The sequence below is a fragment of the Mustela erminea genome, chromosome 9 (assembly GCF_009829155.1).
Source record: "Mustela erminea isolate mMusErm1 chromosome 9, mMusErm1.Pri, whole genome shotgun sequence".
NCBI lineage: Eukaryota > Metazoa > Chordata > Mammalia > Carnivora > Mustelidae > Mustela > Mustela erminea.
In genome coordinates, this window is record NC_045622.1 from 101,901,640 (window position 1) to 101,926,813 (window position 25,174).

Below are 25,174 nucleotides of genomic sequence, written 5' to 3' on the forward strand. Positions count from 1 at the left end.
GACATAGCTCATCTGAAAGCAAAATGTCCCTGCATGAGGGAAACTAGCCACTTTGTAGTATTTCCAGAGAGAAATATAATATCATACTGTATTCATCTTTCACAATTGAAGAGTTGGTAGAGTTGAAGAAATTTTTTTTTTAATTAATTTTTTTATTTTTTTTATAAACATATATTTTTATCCCCAGGGGTACAGGTCTGTGAATCACCAGGTTTACACACTTCACAGCACTCACCAAAGCACATACCCTCCCCAATGTCCATAATCCCACCCCCTTCTCCCAAACCCCCTCCCCCCAGCAACCCTCAGTTTGTTTTGTGAGATTAAGAGTCACTTATGGTTTGTCTCCCTCCCAATTTTGAACAAACAAAATTTCTTCTTTTGAACAAACAAAATCTTCTTGATCATGTCTTCTTGTACTCTTGTTCTCTTGCTTTTGAAAATTATCCTGTAATTATACTTTTTCTAACAACAGTACAGAAGATAGAAAAATTAATTCCTTTGAAATATTATAATTTGTAGCTCTAAATAAATGTACCCCAAAAAGCATATATCTTTATTTAAAAATATGTATTTAAAAATTTTTTTTTTATTATGTTATGTTAGTCACCATACAGTACCCCAGTAGTTTGTGGTGTAGTGTTCCATGATTCATTGTTTGTGCATAATATCCACTGCTTCATTTTGGTCTCTTGAAAGTTTTTCAACTAGAGAAAAAAAAAAAAGTTAGGCATAAATTTATATTCTGACACTTAAGTTGATTATTTGAACTTTTTTATTAGAAACTAGCCAGACTGCGTACAAGTTCTTGAACAAATTCTCCATTCCTGTGTTTATGTGCACATATGGGACTCTTGCATATGCTTCTATTCATGGGTTTGTGTATCCCATCGTTTACTTATAGGCTTGCATTGTCATATAGTAGAGTACATACAACATGTAATTAATAAGGTTCATTATGAGCAGGGTCCCAAAATTCTTATGGTCCCCCTTGGTCATCCTTGTTCAGATATCATATGTTTGGAATACTATTTCCTTTCTTAAAGGATAGACTTTGGAATAGGAAATGTTATCACCTACCTCATAACTGAGGTGCAGTGTGGGCATTAAAATGTCATGTGGTTCAGTCATATGTGGAATTCAGGAAACAAAACAAATGACCAAAGAAAACAAGTGACAAACAGAAAACAGACTCAAATACAGAGAACTTGTGGTTGCCAAGGGTGAGTTGGGTAGGGGGATGGGTGAAAGGAATTAAGGGGACTAAGAGGTTAAACATCCAGTTACAAAATAAATAAGTCATGGAAATGAAAAGTACAGCATAGGGAATATAGTCAGTAAGATGGTCATAATGGTGTTTGGTGACAGATGGTGCCTATAACTAGTGTGGTGAGCACAGAGTAATGTATGGAATTGTTGAATCATTATTTGTACACCTGAACTAATATAACACTAGGTGTTAATTATACTTTGAATTAAAAAATGTGAGTCATTACATGTTGAAGATCTGAGAGGAATGAAAGTAGGTCACTGTGATCCTACACTTTAAGAGGTAAATCCTAGAGACAATTTCACCTTCTCAACCACTTTCTTGAATGCAGTTTTAACCTCTTTGTTCCTCAGGCTATATACCAGCAGATTCAGCATGGGGATGACCATAGTGTAGAACACAGATATGATTTTGTCTGAGTCCATGGAATGGGTGGAGCTGGGTTGGGAGTACATGAAGATGACTGTCCCATAGAAGATGGACACTGTACTGAGGTGGGAAGCACAGGTGGATAAAGCCTTCTGATATCCCTCAGCTGAGTGCATTTTCAAGATAGTAATAAAAATGAACAGGTAGGAAATCAAGATAATGAGAAGAGCAATAAGAATATTGAAACTTGCTACAATAACAAGAACCAGCTTACTGACATGTCTGTCAGAGCAAGAGAGAGCCATGACTGCTGGAACATCACAGAAAAAGTGATGGACTAGATTGGACATGCAGAAAGAGAGACTGAACGTGTCCCGAATGTGGATGCAGGCATTTAAGAAACCACAAATGTAGGAGCCTATGGCAAGATGTGCACACATATTGGTTGTCATTATGGTGGTGTAATGGAGGGGTTTACACACAGCTGTGTAGAGGTCATAGGCCACTGAAGCCAAAAGTAGGTTTTCAGCAGTGGCAAAGGCTACAAAAAAGAACATCTGAGCAGCACATGCATTGTAGGAGATGACCTTGTCTCCTACAAGTAACCCAGCCATGACCTTGGGAGTGACAGCTATAGAATAACAAAAGTCCACCAAAGACAGGTTACTGAGAAAAAGTACATGGGCATGTGGAGATGGGAGTCCAAGAGAATCAGCACCATCATTCCCAGGTTCCCAACTACATTGATGAGGTAAATGAGGGTGAACACAATAAAGAGGGGGATCTGTAGCTCTGGGGCATTGGTTAGTCCCAGCAGGATGAATTCAGTCTCTACTGTGTTGTTTTCCATGGATTTTGTTGGGGAATCACAGGAAGCCCTGTAGCAATGAGAAATAATGGAACAGAGTCAAAAACAAAACGGCAATTTAAGTGTGATTGAAACAGATCCTGAAGAGAAAGAGAGAGAGAGAGAGAGAAAGAGGGAGGAGAAAGAAAGAAAGAGAAAAAGGAAAGAAAGTTGATAGATGTGCATTTTTCATTATAGCAGTAATTCTTCAAAATTATTCAAGTCTCTAGTATGAACTTGACAAAGAAATTTAATGCATGAATTACCTATATAGTTATACATTGATGAAACTAAAGGATCTTTCTGGATCATTTCCTCCATCTAAATTTTGTAAACTTGTAAACTGAGATGTGGAAAAAGGAATGTCTTGATCAAGATGGAATCAAATACTCTGTCATTTCAGTTCCACAAGCTTGTAAATTTTGATACTTCTATGTTGTTCATGTGCCAAGAACTGTTCTACACAATACGTATGTATCTATTTTCTCAAAAACCCCCACGAGATTGAATAGTAATTAAGCCCATTTAAGTTAAGAGGCACAGAGATTGATTAATGTATCTGATTTATAAAATTATCATTGCCAAAACCAAGTTTTATACCCAAAGATTCGTTCTTTAGGCCACTGGTTTTAATTTTTAAAAAACGTTTTGTGTCTTCAATTTCTTTCATGAGTGTTCTGTAGTTCCTTGAGTACAGATCCTTTACCTCTTTGGTTAGGTTTATTCCCAAGTATCTTATGGTTCTTGGTGCTATAGTAAATGGAATCGATTTTCTAATTTCCTTTTCTGTATTTTCATTATTAGTGTATAAGAAAGCCACTGATTTCCGTACATTGACTTAGTATCCTGCCACGTTGCTGAATTGTTGTATGAGTTCTAGTAGTTTGGGGGTAGAGTCTTTTGGGTTTTCCATATAAAGAATCATGTCATCTGCAAAGAGAGAGAGTTTGACTTCTTCTTTACCAATTTAAAACACTGAGCTTACTTGGAATACTGCATCAAAAAATAATGATGTGTTTTATGGTGACTAACATAACACAACACAACAAATGCAACATATATACTATGGAATATTATACCTCCATCAGAAAGGATGAATACCCAACTTTTATATCAACATGGTCAGGACTGGAAGAGATTATGCTGAGTGAAATAAGCCAAGCAGAGAGAATCAATTATATGGTTTTGCTTATTTATGGAGCATAAAAAAATAACACAGAGGACAAGGGGAGATGAAGAGGAGAAGGGAGATGGGGGAAATTGGAGGGGAAGATGAATCCTTTGTGAGACTGTGGACTCTGAAAAACAATCTGAGGGTTTTGGAGGGGCGGGAGGTGGGAGGTTGAGTGAGCCTGGTGGTATGTATTATGGAGGACACATATTGCATGGAGCACTGGGTTTGGTGCATAAGCAATGAATTCTGGAACACTGAAAAGAATTTTAAAAAATGAATAAAAATTATTTAAAAATGCAACAGGTCTCTGTAATATAAACAAATAAACAAACAAACCAGTGAGTTTAACTCAATTTATAGTTACTCACTGTCTCCATTGTCCCAAAATCAGTGTTTAGAGCTTTATACTTAGGTAACTGCGGCATATAAGCAGAGTAGATATAGTGGGCCAACAGGAGCAGTAAGAGCATAAATGACAAGTAGAGGCAATTCAGAGAGCAAGACACAACATTCAGTTTAGAGCTTGGACTCTGGGAAGAGGTGCATATCAGCACTATCACTGACTACGGAAGAGTCCTTAGTTCCAACCTTGGTACCTGGACCTGATTTTCTCCATACACAAAATGAAGATTGTCATGAGATCTACCTCAAAGTATTATTTTGCTTTTTAGGTTTTTTTAAAATTCAACTTTTAATTTAAATTCTGCTTAGTTAACAAATATGGTAAAATTGGTTTCAGGTGTAGAACTTAGTAATTTATCACTTATATATAACATCCAGTGCTTACTACAGTGCCCTCCTTAATACCCATCACCCACTTAGCCCATTCACTGCCCACCTTCTGCCATCAACCCTCAGTTTGTTCTCCATCATTAAGAGTCTCTTGTGGTTTGCCTCTCTCTCTCTCTTTCCTTATAGAAAGAAAGAGATCATGCACTAAAAACGATGAAAATGCTGAGTTTTAGCATGGCCTGATATATTTGTTAGCTGTAGTAGTATTCTTAGGATGGAATGATAGCCCTTAAGTTTGTTTGAGAAAGGTAGGTGGTGACATATAGGGGTGGGTCAGTTCTGAAGCCTTATAGTCTCTCTTTGATTTCCTTGTTCTCACACATTTGATCCATGGATGATTTTGTTCGGTCCAGGGTTCCTCAGTCTGTGTCTTCTGCCAGCTTGAGTGGCTGTTCTAACCATTCAAAATAAGCCATTCTTTTGCTTAATTTCTTTCTTAAAATCCATATTTTAGCACAAGTCAAAGAATGTCCTTTCTGAAACTCATTCTTCCTCTCATCACTATTATCTCATAGTTGAATCACCAAGATCAAGGGCTAAAAGATCCTGGTCTGTTGGCTGCCTTTAACCTGCAGGTCTGTTTTGGTGGTGAGCTCCACATTAAAAATTTTTTTATGTGCTATGTTCTTGTGTGGGAACAGTGTCTTAAATATTTTTAATTTGAATCAGAAACCTTTAGAAAGACATCTCTCTTCTGCTAATCCTTCTCTACCACTGTCCTCTTGATTCTGCACATCTTCTCTGTACAAGCCCAGGCTCTAACATCATTAGGTTTGTCAACCTCTGGCAGTTGTAACCACTCTTAGAATGTGGCATATTCTACAAACAGTAAGAGCTACATACATTTATATTTTTCTGTGTGCATGTCTGTACATGCATACACTTATGCATATGTTTACATACATGTATATAGACACATCTTATTTCATTTAAATTCATGGTAATATTGAGGTAAGTAGAATTATTTCTCCTAAGTTACCATTAGAAGAACTGAGGATTTGAGGAGTTATGTATAGGTCTACAATTATACAGCTCAGATGAGGAAGATTCAAGATTCAAATACAGCTGTGACCACCAAATCAACCTCATCAGCAGCACTTGTAGATGTGGTAGCAGTAAGAACAAGGATGACATTGCATGGGAAAGATTATAGTGGAGTATGGATCTGGTTAATTTAAATATAACACTTTTGCACTTTATAGAATGGCTATTTCACTGTGTTCCATTTTTCTATTTTTTAATTTTAATTTTATTTTTTCAGTGTTCCAAGATTCATTGTTTATGCACCACACCCAGTTCTCCAGGCAATACGTGCCCTTCTTAACCTCCAGTGAGAGGACAGAGATAGCAAATAAAATAAATTTAAAAGTTACTGAATAAGAGCATCACTTCTCTTTTTTGATTGGCTGATCTTTTGTAAAGACAGCAGCACTGAAAAACAATCTGAGGTTATGGGGAGATATAGAGGAGAAGGAAGTTGGGGGAAACTGGAAGGGGAGATGAACCATGAGAGACTATGGACTCTGAAAAACAATCTGAGGGTTTTGAAGGGGCGGGGCGTGGGAGGTTGGGGTACCAGGTGGTGGGTATTATAGAGAGTACAGATTGCATGAAGCACTGGCTGTGGTGCAAAAATAATGAATACTGTTATGCTGAAAATAAATAAAAAATAAATTAAAAAAAGAAATATATATATATTTATATATAAGAAAAAAAAGAAATAGACGGGACTGGAGGAGATTATGCTGAGTGAAATAAGTCAAGCAGAGAGAGTCAATTATCATATGGTTTCACTTATTTGTGGAGCATAACAAATATCATGGAGGATAAGGGGTCTTAGAGAGGAGAAGGGAGTTGGGGTAAATTGGAGGGGGTGGTGAATCATGAAAGACTATGGACTCTGAAAAACAGCTGAGGGGTTTGAAGTGGCGGGGAGGTGGGAGGTTGGGGTAACAGATGGTGGGTATTATAGAGGGCACAGATTGCATGGAGCACTGGGTGTGGTGAAAAAATAATGAATACTGTTTTTCTGAAAATAAATAAATTAATTTAATTTTAAAAAATTAAAAAATAAAAAATAAAAAATATTTTAAAAACTAAAAAAAAAAAAAAAAAGACAGCAGCATGGTGATGTTCCATAAGTATCACTAAACTCCCCATTGATGGAAGTCTTGATGTTTAAAGCCCAGCCCCAGCTCACTGCTTTAGGAATAATATTCAATTCACCTATTTCTGTGCTCAAATATATAGTAGGTCAAGCTGCCCCAAAGCTTTTTATGAATTATAGTTCTCACTAAAGTATATATGGAACATAGAAGCTTACCTTGCTGCTGGAAAAGAAGGGACAGGCAATCTTTTTTTTTTTTTTTAAAGATTTTATTTATTTACTTGACAGAGAGAGATCACCAGTAGACAGAGAGGCAGGCAGAGAGAGAGAGAGAGGGAAGCAGGCTCCCTGCTGAGCAGAGAGCCCAATGTGGGCCTCGATCCCAGGACCCTGAGATCATGACCTGAGCCGAAGGCAGCAGCTTAACCCACTGAGCCACCCAGGCGCCTGTGGAAAAGAAGGGACAGGCAATCTTGAATAATGAGTCTGAAATCAAACTTTTCACTATGGAATAATGCAGATACACTCCTAGAGATGTTCTCTACAAGATATCAGTCAAATATTTCAAGACCTCTAAGGCAGGTAAAGATGGAGGAAAGATTCTAATAGGGAGTCATAAATCTGATCCATGTCTTGAATCTACCATTAATTCTTACTATGTTTTTGGAGGAGTCACTTGTTCTTTCCTTATTTGTAAGATAAAGAATAAAATGACTTCTCCTACATCACTCAGCCTCATTCACAGAATTGCGTCTGTGATAAGCAAAGGAGGGAAGCTCAATAAAACACCTTGCTGAGTAGTTATCCCTTTGAAGTCCATCAATGTAATTTTTATGTTGAGATGTTTTCCCTGCCCATGTTTGCAGGCTTGAAGCACATCCTCAGGTCCAAGGTGAGGCAGGAAGGTGTGCATGTACTAGCAACCACTAATGGTCAGATGAATAAATGATGGCCAAAGGGGCTGAGCACCTGGTCTGGCCCCTCCAAAAATGATGTCACACTGAGTCATCTTAGGATTTCAGGGGCTAACTCATGAAATCAGGAGGGATTTATGTAGGCAAGGAGTTCTCTGTGCATGTCCCCCAGGGGGGCATCTGTAGCTCTCATCCACCTTCTTAGGGAGAAGCAATTTCGCAACTTTTGTGTCCCTAGCTGGATTTGATTAAGGTGCACACATGCTTTCATATCACTTGCTATTTCATATATTTCCCCATCTTCTAATTAAAGTAGAATTTATAAACAGTAACATCCCTAGTTTCTATTGTATAAATCTCAGAGTTTGGTCACATTTACAAGGTCATGTAACCACTAGCACAATCGTGACATAGAAGAGTTCCATCATCTAAACCAAAGCCTCCAGCTTCTTTGTGACCAACCCCTTCTCCCATCTGCCACCCCTGGAAACCACTAAATTGCTTTTGTCCATGTAATTTTGCCTTTGCAAGAATGTCCTATAGATTGAATCTCAATGTGTGTAGCCCTTGTATCTGGATTCCTTCACTTAGCATGTCGTGTCTGAGATTCATCCATTCTGTTAACTGTATTAATTTCCTAACACTGCCATTAAAAAGTACCACAAAATTGATGGTTTAAACAACAGAAATTTATTGTCTCACATTTCTGGCCTAGGAGTCAGTAGTTAATGTGTTGATGAGGTTGGTTCTGCTGGTGGCTTGTGGTTTCTGAAAGGGAGAATTTTTCTCACATTTGTCTCTGAGCACTTGGGTGATGTGTTGGCATTCTTTGGCATTCCTTGGTCTGCTACATCTCCTTGACTTCTATCTTCATCTTTATATGTGTTCTCCCTTATTCCTGTGTCTGTCTAAATTTCCCTTTTTAAAGGGACATGAGTCCTATTAGATTTGGAGCTCACTCTAACACCAGTATGACCACATCTTAAGTAACTAACCCTGCAACAATTAGGTCGGGGTACCAGGTGGTGGGTATTATAGAGGGCACGGATTGCATGGAGCACTGGGTGTGGTGCAAAAATAATGAATACTGTTATGCTGAAAATAAAAAATAAATTTAAAAAATCAGTTGAGGTAGAGGAAAGAGTCCTCTTAGTTCTCTTTAAAAAAAGAAATATTAAAAAAATTCATTGCTAAATTAAAAAAGAAAAGATCACATTGTGAGGTATGGTGGGTTAGGACTTCAACAAAGGAGACAATGAACTGGAATTAGGACTTCTCATAAAAGCATTTTGTTACTTATATTGCTAAATCTGTGTTTCTAAGGGGGGATGTGGATTTGGATTTCCTATTCCTTAATTCTGCTAATCTCACTTTGTGGTTATTCATTTATTTTTTTTATTAATTTATTTATTTTCAGAAAAACAGTATTCATTATTTTCTCACCACACCCAGTGCTCCATGCAATCCGTGCCCTCTATAATACCCACCACCTGGTACCCCCAACCTCCCACTCCCCCGCCACTTCAAACCCCTCAGATTGTTTTTCAAAGTCCATAGTCTCTCATGATTCACCTCCCCTTCCAATTTACCCCAACTCCCTTCTCCTCTCTAACACCCCTTGTCCTCCATGATATTTGTTATGCTCCACAAATAAGTGAAACCATATGATAATTGACTCTGAATACCCAACTTTTGTAGCAACATGGACGGGACTGGAAGAGATTATTCGTTTATTTTTAAAATTTTTCTGTTTTAATTGATTATTTGTTGTTTTTAACTTTTTTCTTTTTTTCATTTAATTTTATTTTTTTTGGTGTTCTAAGATTCATTGCTTATGCACCACCCCCAGTGCTCCATGCAATACATGTCCTTCTTAATACTCACCACCAGGCTCAGCCATCTCCCCACCCTCCTCCCTTCCAAAACCCTCAGTTTGTTTCTCAGAGTCCATAGTCGCTCATAGTTCATCTCCCCCTCTAATTTAGCCCAACTCACTTCTCCTCTCCAACTCCCAATATCCTTTGTATTATTTCTTATGCTCCATGAGTAAGTGAAGCCATATGATAATTGACTCTCTCTGACTTATTTCACTCAGCATAATCTCTTCCAGTCCTGTCCATGTTGATACAAAAGTTGGGTATTCATCCTTTCTGAGGGAGATGTAATATTCCATTGTAAATATGGACCATATCTTCTTTATCCATTTGTCTGTTGAAAGGCATCTTGGCTCTTTCCACAGTTTGGTGACTGTGGCCATTGCTGCTATGAACATAGGGGTACAGATGGCACTTCTTTTCACTATAGCTGTATCTTTGGGGTAAATACCCAGTAGTACAATTGCAGGATCATAGGGAAGCTCTATTTTTAATTTCTTAAGGCACTTCCACACTGTTTTCCAAAGTGGCTGCACCAACTTGCATTCCCGCCAAGAGTGTAAGAGGGTTCCCCTTTCTCCACATCCTCTTCAACATACGTTGTTTGCTGTCCTGTTAATTTGGTCCATTCTAACTGGTGTAAGGTGGTATCAAAATGTGGTTTTGATTTGAATCTCCCTGATGGCTAATTATGATGAAAATTTTTTCATGCCTCTGTTAGCCATTTGTATGTCTTCTTTGGAGAAGTGTCTGTTGGTGTCTTCTGCCCATTTTTTAATGTGATTATCTGTTTTTTGAGTGTTTAGTTTGAGGAGTTCTTTACAGATCTTGGGTATCAGCCCTTTGTCTATAGTGTCATTTGTGAATATCTTCTCCCATTCTGTGGGTTGACTCTTTGTTAAGTTGACTGTTTAACTAATTTATTTTTATTATATTATGTTGGTCATCGTAAAGTACTTCATTAGTTTTTGATGTAGTGTTCCATGATTCATTGTCTGCATATAATACCCAGTGCTCATTGCAATAGTGCCTGCCTTAATACCTGTCATCAGACTAACCCACCTCTCCACCCACCTCTCTCTAAAACCCTCAGTTTGTTTCTCAGAATCCATAGTCTCTCATGGTTTGTCTCTCCCTTTTATTCCCCCCCTTCATTTTTCCCTTTCTTCTCCCAATGTCCTCCATGCTATTACTTATGCTCTACGTATAAGTGAAACCATATGATAATTGTCTTTCTCTACTTGACTTATTTTATTTATAAGTAGTACACTTTTTAAAACTGAAGTATATTTGACAGATAATGTTACATTGGTTTCAGGCATAGGACATAGTGATTAGACAAGTCTATATGTTATGTTGTTCTCACCATAAATGTAGCTACCCTATGACCCCATACAATGTTATTACAATACCATTGACTATATTCCCTATGTTGTATTTTTATTACTGTAAATTATTCATTCCTTATCTAACAGCCTGTATCTCCCACTCCCCTTCACCTATTTTGCACGTCTCTGCACACCCCTCCTCTCTGGAAACCATTAGTTTGCTCTTTGTATTTGTGGGTCTGTTTCTTCTTTTTATTTGTTAATTTGTTCATTTGTTTTTTAGATCCCACATACAAGTGAAATTATATGGTATTTTTCTTTCTCTGACTGACATTTCACTTAGCATTATACCATCTAGGTCCATCCATGTTGTTGTAAATGGCAAAATCCCATCCTCTTTTACAGATGAGTAATATAATGAAATATTTCTCTATCAGTGGGTACCTGGGTTGCTTCCATGCTTTGGCTGTTGTAAATAATACTGCAACAAACATTTTATTTTGATGAAGTGCCATACTGTTTCACAAAGTGGTTGCACCAATTTACCTTCCCACTAACAGTGTGTGAGTGAACCTTTTCCTCTACATTCTTGCCAACACTTTTATTTCCTGTCTTTTTGATTTTAGACATTATGACAGGTGTAAAGTTATATCTCACCCTGGTTTTGGCTTGCATTTACCTGATGGTGAGTGATACTGAATATCTTTTCATGTGTCTGTTGGCTGTCTGTATGTCTTCTTTGGGGAAAATGTCTATTCAGGTCTTCTGCCCACTTTTAAATCAAATTGTCTATTTTTTTGGTGTTGAGTTCCATAAATTCTTTATATATTTTGGATATTAACCCTTTATCAGATATATGATTTGTAAATATCTTCTCCCACTCAGTAGTTGCTTTTTTGTTTTGTTGATGGTTTCCTTCATTGTGCAAAAGCTGTTTATATTGATAGTTTATTTTTGCTTCTGTTTCCTTTGCCTGAGGAGACATATCTAGAGCAATATTGATAGGGTTGATGTCAAAGAATTTACTGTGTATGTGTTTTCTATACGTTTTATGGTTTCAGGTCCACATTTTTGTCTCCATTCAATTCTGAGTTTAAATTTCTGCATCTGTGTAAGAAAGTGGTTCAGTTTCATTCTTTTGCATGTAGCTGTCCAGTTTCCCAGCCCCATTTATGGAAGATACTGTGTTTTCCTCATTGTATATTCTTTACTCCTTTGTCAAAGATTAATTGACCACATAAGCATGGGTTTATTTCTAGGCTCTCTGTTCTCTTCTAGTAGTTGATATGTCTATTCTTGTGCCAGTACCATACTGTTTTGATGACTACAACTCTGTAGTATATTTTGAAATCTGGGATTGTGATACCATCAGCTTTATTCTTTTTCCAGGTTCTTTAACTATTTGGAGTCTTTTGTGGTTCCATATAAATTTTAGGATTATTTGTTCTAGTTCTATAAAAAATGTTTTTGGTATATTGATAGGGATTTCACCAAATCTGTAGATTGCTTTGGATAGTATGGACATTTTAACAGTACATTTTTCAATCTGTGAACATGCAATATCTTTTCATTTGTTATTTTCACCTTCAATTTCTTTCATCAGTGTTTTGTAATTTTCATAGCATAGGTCTTTCACTTCCTTGGTTAGGTTTGTTCCTTGGTATTTTTTTTAAGATGTCATTTATTTATTTGACAGACAGAGATCACAAGTAGGCAGAGAGGAAGGCAGAGGTGGGGGAGAAGCAGGCTCCCCATTGAGCAGAGAGCCCAATGTGGGGCTTGATCCCAGGACCCTGGGATCATGACCTGAGCAGAAGGCAGAGGCCTTAACCCACTGAGCCACCACGTGCCCCTCTTTGGTATTTTTTTAAAAAGACTATTTATTTTAGAGAGAGAAAGAGAGAAATAGAGTGGGGGGGATGGGGCACAGTGAGAGGGAGAAAGTCTTTTTTTTTTTTTTAAGATTTTTTATTTATTTATTTGAGAGAAAGAGCAAGAGAGAACATGTGAGGGGTACAAAGGGAGAAGCAGATTCCCTGCAGAGCAGGGAGCCTCTTGTGGGACACGATCCTTGGATCCCCAGATTAGAAGCTGAGCCAAAGGCAGCCACTTAACCGACTGAGCCACAAACGCACTGAGAGGGAGAAAGAGTCTTAAGCAGACTCTGCCCTGAGCACAGAGTCCAGTGCAGGGCTCAATCCCATGACCCTGAGATTATAACCTGACCTTAAACCAAGAACCAGACATTTAACTGACTGGACCACCCAGGAGCTCCCACTAAGTATTCTTTTTTTTTGGGTGCAATTATAAATGGAATTATTTTCTTAATTTCTCTTTTTGGTACTTCATTATTAGTGTATAGAAATGCAATCAATTTCTGTGTATTAATCTTGAATTCTGCAACTTTACTGAATTCATTTTTTCTGATTTTTTTTAGTGTTTTCTTCAGAGTTTTCTATGTACAGTATCATGTCATCTATAAATAAGATAGTTTAACTTCTTCCTTACCAGTATGGATGCCCTTTATTTCTTTTTCTTCTCTGATTACTGTGGCTAGGACTTCCAGTACTGTGTTCAATACAAGTGACAAACATGACTCATTTCTTTAATTAGGACTTAGAAAAGTTATTCAAATAAAGAAATCAAGAAGACCCCAATGTTCATAGCACCAATGTCCACAATAGCCAAACTGTGGAAGGAGCTGAGATGTCCTTCAACAAGTGAATGGATAAAGAAGTGGTCCATATAGGCAATGGAATATTACTCAACCATCTGAAAAGGTGAATATCCAACTTTTGCATCAATATGGGTGGGACTGGAGGAGATTATGCTAAGTGAAATAAGTCAGGCAGAGATAGTCAATTATCATATGGTTTCACTTACTTGTGGGACATAAGGAATAACATGAAGGACATTAGGAGAAGGAAGGTGAGATAAACCATGAGAAACCGTGGTCTCCAAGAAACACATTGAGGGTTTTAGAGGGGAGGATGGTGGAGGGGTGGGTTGGTCTGGAGGTGAGTATTAAGTAGGGCATGTATTGCATGGACCACTGGTGGTTATATGTAAACAATGAATCTTAGAACACTACATCAAAAACTAATGATATACTGTATGGTGACTAACATAACATAAAAATTTTTTAAAAATTTTAAAGAAATTCAAATATAAAAGCATAATTTTATTACAACAATAAATTTTCTTCAGAATTCTCCAAATCTAAATCACAAGCATGACATTGCCATTTAGGGTATAATTTATTTATACAGCAACAGACACAGACACTTACAATTTTTTCAGCAAGGTATTTTACAAATATCAACACACTGATTCTAAACCATAAGAGACTCTTGATCTCAGGAAACAGACTGAGGGTTTCTGGGGGGTGTGGGATATGAATTGGGTGGTTGAGTTATGGACATTGGGGAGGGTATGTGCCATGGTGAGTGCTGTGAATTTTGTAAGACTGATGATTCACAGACCTGTACCTCTGAAGCAAATAATACATTATATGTTAATAAAATAAAAATAAATAAAAATAAAATAAAATAAAGTCTATGCAGAGAGGCAAGAACAGTATAGCTAGTGCAGTGTAGAAGAAGAACAACATCGTAAAATTGACCCCACCTAATTTCAATATTTTCTGTAAAGCTATGGTAATCAAGACAGTGTGGTGTTGGGGGAAAAAAAGACAAATAGGTCAATGTAATGGAATAGAGAGCCCAGAAATAGACCTCCATTCATGTAGTCAATTGACCTTTGACAAAGGAACAAAAGCAATCCAATGAAACAAAGATGTTCTTTTCAACAAATGGTGCTGGAACAACTGGATATCCACATGCAAAACTGAATCTAGAAACAGAACTTACTTACAGTCTTCACAAAAAATAAGTTATAGACCAAAGTGTAAAATGCAAAATATAAAATTCCTAGAAGATAACACAAGAAAAATAACTTAGATGATCTTGGGCATGGGGATGACTCTGTGGATACAACACTAAAGGCACAATTCACAAAGGAAATAATAATGGACATCCCTGCCGTGTTCCTGACCTTAGCGGAAAAGCTTTCAGTTTTTCTCCATTGAGAATGATATTTGCGGTGGGTTTTTCATAGATGGCTTTGATGATATTGAGGTATGTGCCCTCTATCCCTACACTTTGAAGAGTTTTGATCAGGAAGGGATGCTGTACTTTGTCAAATGCTTTTTCAGCATCTATTGAGAGTATCATATGGTTCTTGTTCTTTCTTTTATTGATGTGTTGTATCACATTGACTGATTTGCGGATGTTGAACCAACCTTGCAGCCCTGGAATAAATCCCACTTGGTCGTGGTGAATAATCCTTTTAATGTACTGTTGAATCCTAATAAACTAGACTTCATTAATATCAGAAACTTTTGCTCTGTGAAAATATCAAGAGAATGGGAGAACAATCCTCAAACAGAGAAAATACTTGCAAGTGACACATCTGGCAAAAACAAAACAAAACAAAAAACTGTTATGCCAAACATACAAGGGACTCTTAAAACTTAATAAGAAAACAACTCAATTTTAAAATGGACCAGAGCTTTAACAGACACCTCACCAAAGACAATAAAACAGGGGCTCCTGAGTGGCTCAGTTGGTTAAGTGTCCAACTCTTGATTTCAGCTCAAGTCATGATCTCATGTTTGTGAGATTGAGCCCCAATGCTGCTCATGGAGTCTGCTTAAGTTTCTCCCCCTCCCTCTCCCTCTACCCCTGGCCACCACTCTCCCTCTCTTTAAAAAAATAGAAGAAGATAATACAGATGGCAAATAAGTGCTTTAAAAGATGATACATATCCTATGTCATCAGGGAAATGCAAATTAAAACATCAATAGATTTTACTATACACCTATTAAAAATGGCCCAAATCCAGAACACTGACAACATCAGTGATGGTGGGGCAACAAGAACTTTCATCCATTGCTGGCTAAAATACAAAATGGGGGAGCCACTTTGGAAGACAGTATAGAGGTTTGTTAGAAAACTAAACATACAAAAAAAATTAAACATACTCTTTCCATATCATACAGCAATCTTTATTACTGGTGTTTACCCAAATGAGTTGAAAACTTGTGTTCACACAAAAACTTGCACATGAACCATGAGAGACTATGAACTCTGAAAAACAATCTGAGGGGTTTGAAGTGGTGGGGGGGTGGGAGGTTGGGGGAACCAGGTAGTGGGTATTAGAGAGGGCACGGATTGCATGGAGCACTGGGTGTGGTGCAAAAACAAGGAATACTGTTATGCTGAAATAAAAATTAAATTAAAAAGAAAACTTGCACATGCATGTTACAGTAACTTCATGCTTACTTGCCAAAACTGGAAGCAAACAAGATGTTCTTCATTAGTTTAATGGATAAATAAACTGTGGCATCATTATTCAGCACTAAAAAGAAATGCACTATGAAGCCATGGAAAGATATTTAGGAACTTTAAATGTGTCATACTACATGACAGAAGCCAATCTGAAAAGCCTATGTACTGTATGATTCCAACTATATGAGATTCTGGTAAAGACAGAACTATGGAGGCACAAAAAGATCAGTAACTGCCAGGGACTTGGGGAGAGAAGAGTGACTAGGCAGACCACAGGTCATTTTTAGAGCAGTGAAAATACTCTGTATGATACTATAATGATGGATACAATCCATTATATATTTGTCCAAAGCCATAATATATAACACCAAGAAAGAACCCTAAGATAAGCTATGGAATTTAGGTGATTCTATTCTTTATCCTTTTTTAAAATTTATTTATTTTCAGCATAACAGTATCATTATTTTTTCACCACACCCGGTGCTCCATGCAATCCGTGCCCTCTATAATACCCACCACCTGGTACCTGACCTCCCAACACCCCCCCACCACTTCAAACCCCTCAGATTGTTTTTCAGAGTCCATAGTCTCTCATGATTCACCTCCCCTTCCAATTTACCCCAACCCCCTTCTCTCTAACTCCCCATGTCCTCCATGCTTTTTGTTATGCTCCACAAATAAGTGAAACCATATGATAACAAAGAGGCAACCCACGGAATGGGAGAAGATATTTGCAAATGACAGTACAGACAAAAGGTTGATATCCAGGATCTATAATGAACTCCTCAAACTCAACACACACAAAACAGTCAATCATATCAAAAAATGGGCAGAAGATATGGACAGACACTTCTCCAATAAAGACATACAAATGGCTATCAGACACATGAAAAAATGTTCATCATCACTAGCCATCAGGGAGATTCAAATTAAAACTACATTGAGATATCACCTTACACCAGTTAGAATGGCCAAAATTAGCAAGACAGGAAACAACATGTGTTGGAGAGGATGTGGAGAAAGGGGAACCCTCTTACACTGTTGGTGGGAATGCAGGTTGGTGCAGCCTCTTTGGAGAACAGTGTGGAGATTCCTCAAGAAATTAAAAATAGAACTTCCCTATGACCCTGCCATTGCACTCCTGGGTATTTACCCCAAAGATACAGATGTCGTGAAAAGAAGGGCCATCTGTACCCCAATGTTTATAGCAGCAATGGCCACGGTCGCCAAACTATGGAAAGAACCAAGATGCCCTTCAAGAGATGAATGGATAAGGAAGATGTGTTCCATATACACTATGGAGTATTATGCCTCCATCAGAAAGGACGAATTCCCAACTTTTGTAGCAACATGGACGGGACTGGAAGAGATTATGCTGAGTGAAATAAGTCAAGCAGAGAGAGTCAATTATCATATTCTTTATCTTTTTGAAAATTATAATGTGAACATGTTGATTCTGCACGATGAATCAGTCAAGACAGAAGTATTAATTCCTTTCGATCTTATCTGTATCACTCAATAAAATGTGACAAAAAGTACATACTCTCATTAAAGGTACATGGCACTTCTATTCAGAATCTTAAAACAATTTCTCAGTGAAATAAATATTTATAATTAGATATAACTTTATATTTAATATTTCAATTAACTACTTAAATTATTTTTGTAAAAAACTAGCCAGACTCCATTTGCCTCTGACAAATTTCTCACTGCAAGTGCCTATGTGCCTACATGGACCACATACATGTGCTTTGTTCATGGGCTTGCTTGGGCATATATGTTTGCACTGACATGTGACAGAGAAAAAGTAAGTGTAACAAGTGAATAAATCAAATATTATTAGTCAGATTTGACAATGGGTTCCCAAAGTTCTGATGCTTCCAATTAGCCATCCTCATTCAGGTATTATATTTCTGAATTTTTTTTTTACCAGACAATAAAGTTTTGAAGAGGTAACGATGTTACTTCAGAAATTTAAATGCAGCATGGGACTTAAAAAGTAGTTCACTGCATCGGGAAAGTCTGAGTGGAATTAAATAAAGTTATTATGCATTAAATAAAGTTATTAAATAATGTTAAATTGCCAATCCTATAGAAAAATTTGCTTTTTCCAACACCTTCTTGAATGCACACTTGACCTCTTTGTTCCTCAGGCTATAGACTACAGGGTTCAGCATGGGGATGACCATAGAATAAAACACAGCTGCCATTTTGTCTGTGTCCATGGAATGGCTGGAGCTGGGCTGTAAGTACATGAAAATGACTGTCCCATAAAAGATGGACACTGTAGTGAGGTGGGAAGCACAGGTGGATAAAGCCTTTTGGTGCCCTTGAGCTGACTGCATCTTCAAGATGGTTATAAATATGAATAGGTAGGAAATCAATATAATCAGAAGAGCAAAAAGGGCATTAAAGCTTGACATAAAAACAAGAGCCACCTCACTAACATGTTTCTCAGAGCAAGAGAGAGCCATGACTGCTGGAACATCACAGAAAAAGTGATGGATCAGATTGGAATCACATAAAGACAGACTGAACATGTCCCCAACATGGAAGGAGGCATTTAGGAAACCACAGATGTAGGAGCCTATGGCCAGATGAGCACACACACCTGTTGTCCTGATGGTGGTGTAATGGAGGGGTTTGCACCCAGCTGCATAGCGGTCATAGGCCATTGAGGCTAAAAGATAATTTTCCACAGTGGCAAAGGCTACGAAAAAGAACATCTGAGAAGCACATGCATTGTAGGAGATGATCTTGTCTCCTATCAGTAATCCAGCCATGACCTTGGGAGTGACAGCTGTAGAATAACAAAAGTCCACCAGAGACAGGTTACTGAGGAAGAAGTACATGGGAGTGTGGAGATGAGAGTCCAACAGAATCAACACCATCATCCCCAAGTTTCCAATCACTTTGATGAGGTAAATGAGAGTAAACATAATAAAGAGGGGGATCTGTAGCTCTGGGGCATTGGTTAGTCCCAGCAGGATGAACTGTGTCCCTTCTGTGTTGTTATCCATCAATGTTATTTGGGAATTATGAGATACCCTGTAGCAATGAGAAATAAAGGAGATAAGTAACAAACAAAAAAGAAATTCTAGTAAAACTGAAATGCATAAGTACCATGTGTATTATTTCATTAATAATTTGTACTTCAAAATGATCCTGGTCTAATGTGAATGGCCTTACATATAAATGTGTGTGTGTGTGTGTGTGTGTGTTTGCATACCATGAATAGTATTATTATTTTTATTTTACCATTAAAGGAATTAAGGATTTGAAAAGTTATATGATATTTTACAATTATGTCACTAATATGGAGATGATTCAAGTTTGAAATTCAGTTTTGACTTAATCAGAATCTGTGTGCCTTTAGGCCCCTCACAGATAGCATATATAAAGGTATCAGTGATAGTAAGGATGAGATTATAGGACAAAGTTTACACTGCAGTTCAATCTTGCTAATTCATTTAGTTCCCTGTGTAGCTTAAAGTGGAGTCACTTCACCATTAGCCACCTGCTGGAACATGACCCAGATCCTTGCCAATGTGACTGGGTCCAGTCAGATCCTGTGAGAAAACTCCCGGAGATGGAGGGCAAGAGTCTTCCTGGGCCAACACCCAGAATAAACAAGTGTTTTCCAGTCATCCTTTAGATAGATCTGATAAGTGTGGAAAATCCTTAACTTGTTCTTGTCATTTAGAGCTAAGAGATATTGTCATTTAAAGCTAAGAGATTATCGTAGTTCACTTGTCTCACTTGATTGCCTGAGCGTAAATCACATCTCACACGTAGCCCATGCCCTGCACATACATCTAGATTCTGTTTGTAATTGGATTTTGTTGGAAGTACAAAAGAAGTGATTATAAGAAATAAAGTGGTCTACTGATCATCAGTCAGTAGTCCCCCCATCACTTTGGCTCCTCCGATCACCAGGATCCCCACCTCGTGAAGGTGACAGCCCCCCACCTTTCTTTTACCTCCAATGAGAGATGAACTGACAGGGAACAAAACAAAATTATTATGTACTCAAACAGAGTGTTATCCATCTTGTTTTTTATAGGGAAGTAGCAGGATACTTCACAAGTATCACTAAAACCCCTACTAATGGAAGTTTTGACACTTACACTCCAGCTTCAACTTACTGTTTTTGAAAAAATGTTCAAAACATCTATTTCTTGTTCAAACCCATGTTGTTCAAGAGTCAACTGTATATAAACATTATGTAAATATTTAAAATATTTATATGTATTTAAATATTTTAAATATTTATATGTATATAAAGTACATATAAATTATATAATTATTATGACTGACAATATGTTCTGTTCAATAAATATTATTGAAATTTTAAAAAATCTATTTCTCAGCTCAAACAACTGATAGTAAGTATAGTTCTTTTGTCATGAATTATGTTTTTTCACTAACAGTGTATATAGAATATAGTAGCTTACCTTGCTCCTTGAAGAGAAGGACCAGGCAACCCTGAATAGTGAGTGTGCAATGAGAAATTCATCCATGAAATAACCCATAAATAATGTAAAGAAGCTATATCTTAAGTATGGTCAGAAGTATCCATGTTCTCTAAGGCAGGAAAAGATGGATGAAAACACACAAAGGACCTGGGCTCAAGTTCCAAATCTACCATTAATTCCTACTGTGCCCTTGGAGGAGTCACTTACCTTCTCCTTATTTGTAAGATAAATATAGTAAAAATACTTCTTCCACATATTTTACAGAATTCTGTATGTAAATAGCAAATAAGGCAAAGTCTACAAAATAACTCAGTAGGGGGTTGCCATTTTAAAGCCACTCAATACAACTTTTATCTTGAGGTGAATTCCTTGGCCACGGTAGCAGGCTCAAAGGAATTCCTCAGGTAGGGAGGAAACCCGAGAGCCATGATGACTATTAACATTCAGATGAATGTATGATGATCACAGAGCCCAGTGTGCAATCTATTCTTTCTAAAATGATCTCATGTGGACAGTTGTTGCTATTTCAGAGGCTAATATAGGGCATCTGGAGTGAGATAGAGAGAGATGGGGCTCAGGGGATGGTCCCTTGAGAGCATCTGCAGCTCCTCATCACACCTAATTACAGAAGAAGCAATTAAACTACCAATGGGAACCTAGCTACATGTATTGAATGGACATGCACAGTTGTCATCACCTGTTGGTGTTTCTTTTTTTTTCCCTAAATATGTGATTTAGCTATTATTCAGCCTAGGCAGGGTCATATGGGAATATTTTGTACTAGCTTTGAAATTTTTCTGTAATTCTGAAAAAATTATAAAATTAAATAACTAAATAATTAGGGGCATCTGAGTGGTACAGTCAGTGAACCAACTCTTGGTTCCATCTCAGGTCGTGATCCCAGGGTCATGGGATTGAGTCCCTCATCAGGCTTGCACTCAGTGTGAGTCTACTTGAGATTCCCTCTCCCTCTCCCTCTGCCCCTCCCACTTGTGCTCTCTCTTTCTCCCTAAAATAAATAAATAAAATCCTTTAAAAATAAAATTAATTAAATTTCAATAAAAGAAACATCCCTATAAAGACAGAAGGGAGTCTTTTGATACACTACACTGTCCCACAAAAAGCATGAACAGACACATGGAAAAATGTTCATCATCACTAGCCACCAGGGAGATTCTATCAAAACCACATTGAGATACCACCTTACACCAGTTAGAATGGCCAAAATTAACAAGACAGTAAACAACGTGTGTTAGAGAGGATGTGGAGAATGGGGAATCCTCTCACACTGTTGGTGGGAATGCAAGTTGATGCAGTCACTTTGGAAAACAGCGTGGAGATTCCTTAAGAAATTAAAAATAGAGCTTCTCTATGACCCTGCAATTGCACTATCCCAAACATACAAATGTAGTGAAAAGAAGGGCCATCTGTACCCCAATGTTCATAGCAGCAATGGCCATAGTTGCCAAACTGTGGAAAGAACCAAGATGCCCTTCAATGCATGAATGGATAAGGAAGATGTGGTCCATATATACTATGGAGTATTATGCCTCCATCAGAAAGGATGAATATCCAGCTTTTGAGTCAACATGGACAGGACTAGAAGAGATTATGCTGAGTGAAATAAATCAAGCAGAGAGAGTCAATTATCATATGGTTTCTTACTTACTCGCGGAGCATAAGAAATAACATGAAGGACATGGGGAGATGGAGAGGAGAAGGGAGTTGGGGGAAATTGGAGGGTGGTACGAACCATGAGACACTGTGGGCTCTGAAAAACATTCTGAGGGTTTTGGAGGAGATTGGTGTGGGAAGTTGGGTGAGCCTCATGGTGGGTATTATGGAGGGCACATATTGCATGGAACACTGGGTGTGATGCATAAACAATGAATTCTGGAACACTGAAAAGAAATTTTAAAAAGTAAATAAATTTTTTTTAAAAAGTAGCATGACCATCCTAGCACATTCAAGCAAAATCTTACAAATAGGGAGATGTTGAAGCCTATAATTAGACAGAGACAAAAAAATGAAGCTCTGAGTGCACATTCCCAGAGGTAGTTTTAGTATAGAATGGGGCTCCTTAAGGAACAAATTACATGCATAAGCACTGTGCATTGCTTTGGAATTTTTGAAAGCATGTTATGTTTATTTACTGACAGATATTTTCTGGCTTAGATTCTACATGGACATTTTGAATCACTTCTGTTAGGTGTATAATCAGTGTGTACAAAGTAATTTTCCAAATTAAATCAGGCAGCAAACTTTTACATAATCTCATATTAATGTATTTCTGCAATTTACTAAATAGAATTTATCTGATGTTTACTTGGCACTTTATAAGCTATTACTTCTGAGTAAAAATTATAAAATGATTTGAAATCACCCAGCTGTTGAGATTTCCAGGAAATCAAGCCAAAAGTGAGGAGTGCAGGCACTGAGTGAGAACATATATTGAAATATTTCAGCAAAGCAGAAAACAAGCTATAACTCTGGAAATGTTCTAGAAGTATATCTAGACCGTTACTTCAGGGAATAAACTACAATCATCAAAGAGTCAAAGACTTAACAAATGGTACAACTGGACTCAAACTTAATTTATTCATTGTTTATAATTATTTATTAAGAATCTACAATGAATCACGTAGTCATTTAGGTATTGGTGATCACATGATAAAACAGATAAATTCACCATTCTTATGGAGTTGCATTCTAGTTAAGAGAGATAGTTAGCAAAGCAACACGCAAATAAATATACAACTGGTGAGTGTTTAATAGGACTACAAAGAATAAACAATGAATTTTGGAACACTGGAAAGAAATTTTAAAAATAAATAAAAATTTTAAAAAAGGACTAATGCAGGTGAGAAGTTTGTGTATGTGGGAAGGAAAGTGACTATTTTTTTAAATTTTGTATTTAAATTTTATTTAACTAACATATACTGTATTAGTAGTTTCAGAGATAGAATTTGGTGATTCACCAGTTGCATATAATATCCAGTGATCATTACTTCAAATGCTCTCCTTAATGCCCATCACCCAGTTATCCCATCCCCCAACCACCTCCACTCCAGGAACCCTCAGTTTGTTTCCTAGAGTTAAGAGTCTCTTATGTTTGCCTCCCTTTCTGTTTTTATCTTATTTTATTTTATTTCACTTCCCTTATGTTCATTGTTTTGTTTCTTAAACTGACTATTTTTTAAAGGTGGTCAGAGAAGGTCTCTGTGATAGGGTAACATTTAAGGAGACCCTGAATGGAGTAAGGGATGATTCCATTCAGAGGGAACAGCAAGTGTCAAGAGCCTGAGCGGGGAGGAGTCAAGATGGCGGAGAAGTAGCAGGCTGAGACTGCTTCAGCTAGCCGGAGATCAGCTAGATAGCTTATCTAAAGATTGCAAACACCTGAAAATCCATCGGCAGATCGAAGAGAAGAAGAACAGCAATTCTGGAAACAGAAAAACAACCACTTTCTGAAAGGTAGGACCGGCGGAGAAGTGAATCCAAAGCGACGGGAAGATAGACCCCGGGGGGAGGGGCCGGCTCCCGGCAAGCGGCGGAGCAACCGCGCACAAAATCAGGACTTTTAAAAGTCTGTTCCGCTGAGGGACATCGCTCCAGAGGCTAAACCGGGGCGAAGCCCACGCGGATTCAGCGTGGCCTCAGGTCCCGCAGGGTCACAGAAGGACCAGGGTTGTCTGAGTGTCGCAGAGCTTGCGGGTATTGGAATGGGAAAGCCGGCTACAGAGACAGAGCCGACAGTAAGCTCACAGCTCGGTGTTACCTTGAACCGGTCGCAGGCTCGGTGAGCTCGGAGCGCGGCCGGAGGTCAGGCAGACGGGAGTAACTGGGCGCTGTTCTCTGAGGGCGCACTGAGGAGTGGGGCCCTGGGCTCTCGGCTCCTCCGGGCCGGAGACCAGGAGGCCGCCATTTGTATTCCCGTCCTCTGGAACTCTACGGAAAGCGCTCAGGGAACAAAAGCTCCTGAAAGCAAACCCGAGCAGATTACTCACCCGGGCCCCTGATAAGGGCGGTGCAATTCCGCCTGGGGCAAAGACACTTGAGAATCACTACAACAGGCCCCTCCCCCAGAAGATCATCAAGAAATCCAGCCGAGACCAAGTTCACCTACCAAGGAGTGCGATTTCAATACCAAGGAGAGCAGCAGAATTCCAGAGGGGGAGAAAGCCAAGCACGGAACTCATGGCTTTTTCCCTGTAATTTTTTTTAGTCTTGCAGTTAATTTAATTGTTTTCTTTTTCATTTTATGTTTTTTTTCTCGCCTTCTGATAAAATTTTTTTTTAACTTTTACCTTTTTCTTTTTTAACGTTTTTTAACCAGTTTATCTAATATATATATATTTTCTTTTTTATATTTTTCTTATTTGTTTTTTTTTAATTCTTTTCTTTTTTTTTTTCTTTTTTCTTTTTTTTTTCTTTCTTCCTTTTTGAAGCTCTTTTTATCCCCTTTATCCCCCCTCACGATTTGGGATCTCTTCTAATTTGGTTAAAGCATATTTTCCTGGGGTAGTTGCCACCCTTTTAGTATTTTACTTGCTCCTTCATATACTCTTATCTGGAAAAAATTAGAAGGCGGAAAAATGCAACACAAAAAAAAGAACAAGAGGCAGTACCGAAGGCTAGGGACCTATTCAATACAGACATTGGTAATATGTCAGATC

The 25,174-nt window shown here is 37.9% G+C and overlaps 2 protein-coding genes across 2 annotated transcripts; both read right to left on the minus strand.

Moving 5' to 3' along the window:
• Window positions 1–1,545: 1,545 nt before the first annotated feature.
• Window positions 1,546–2,489, minus strand: LOC116599962 (olfactory receptor 5B3-like). The gene is given in 2 exon segments (XM_032359896.1): window positions 1,546–2,309; window positions 2,312–2,489. Coding segments are annotated over 2 exon segments (942 nt in total).
• A 15,609-nt stretch (window positions 2,490–18,098) lies between these two features.
• Window positions 18,099–19,046, minus strand: LOC116599579 (olfactory receptor 5B2-like). The gene has a single exon (XM_032359475.1). The coding sequence runs from the start codon at window positions 19,041–19,043 to the stop codon at window positions 18,099–18,101; it is 945 nt and encodes a 314-aa protein (XP_032215366.1). The 5' UTR covers window positions 19,044–19,046.
• Window positions 19,047–25,174: the final 6,128 nt, after the last annotated feature.

Coding starts and splice junctions, on each gene's coding strand:
- LOC116599579 (XM_032359475.1), bottom strand. CDS start 19,043: ATGGATAACAACACAGAAGGGACACAGTTCATCCTGCTGGGACTAACC.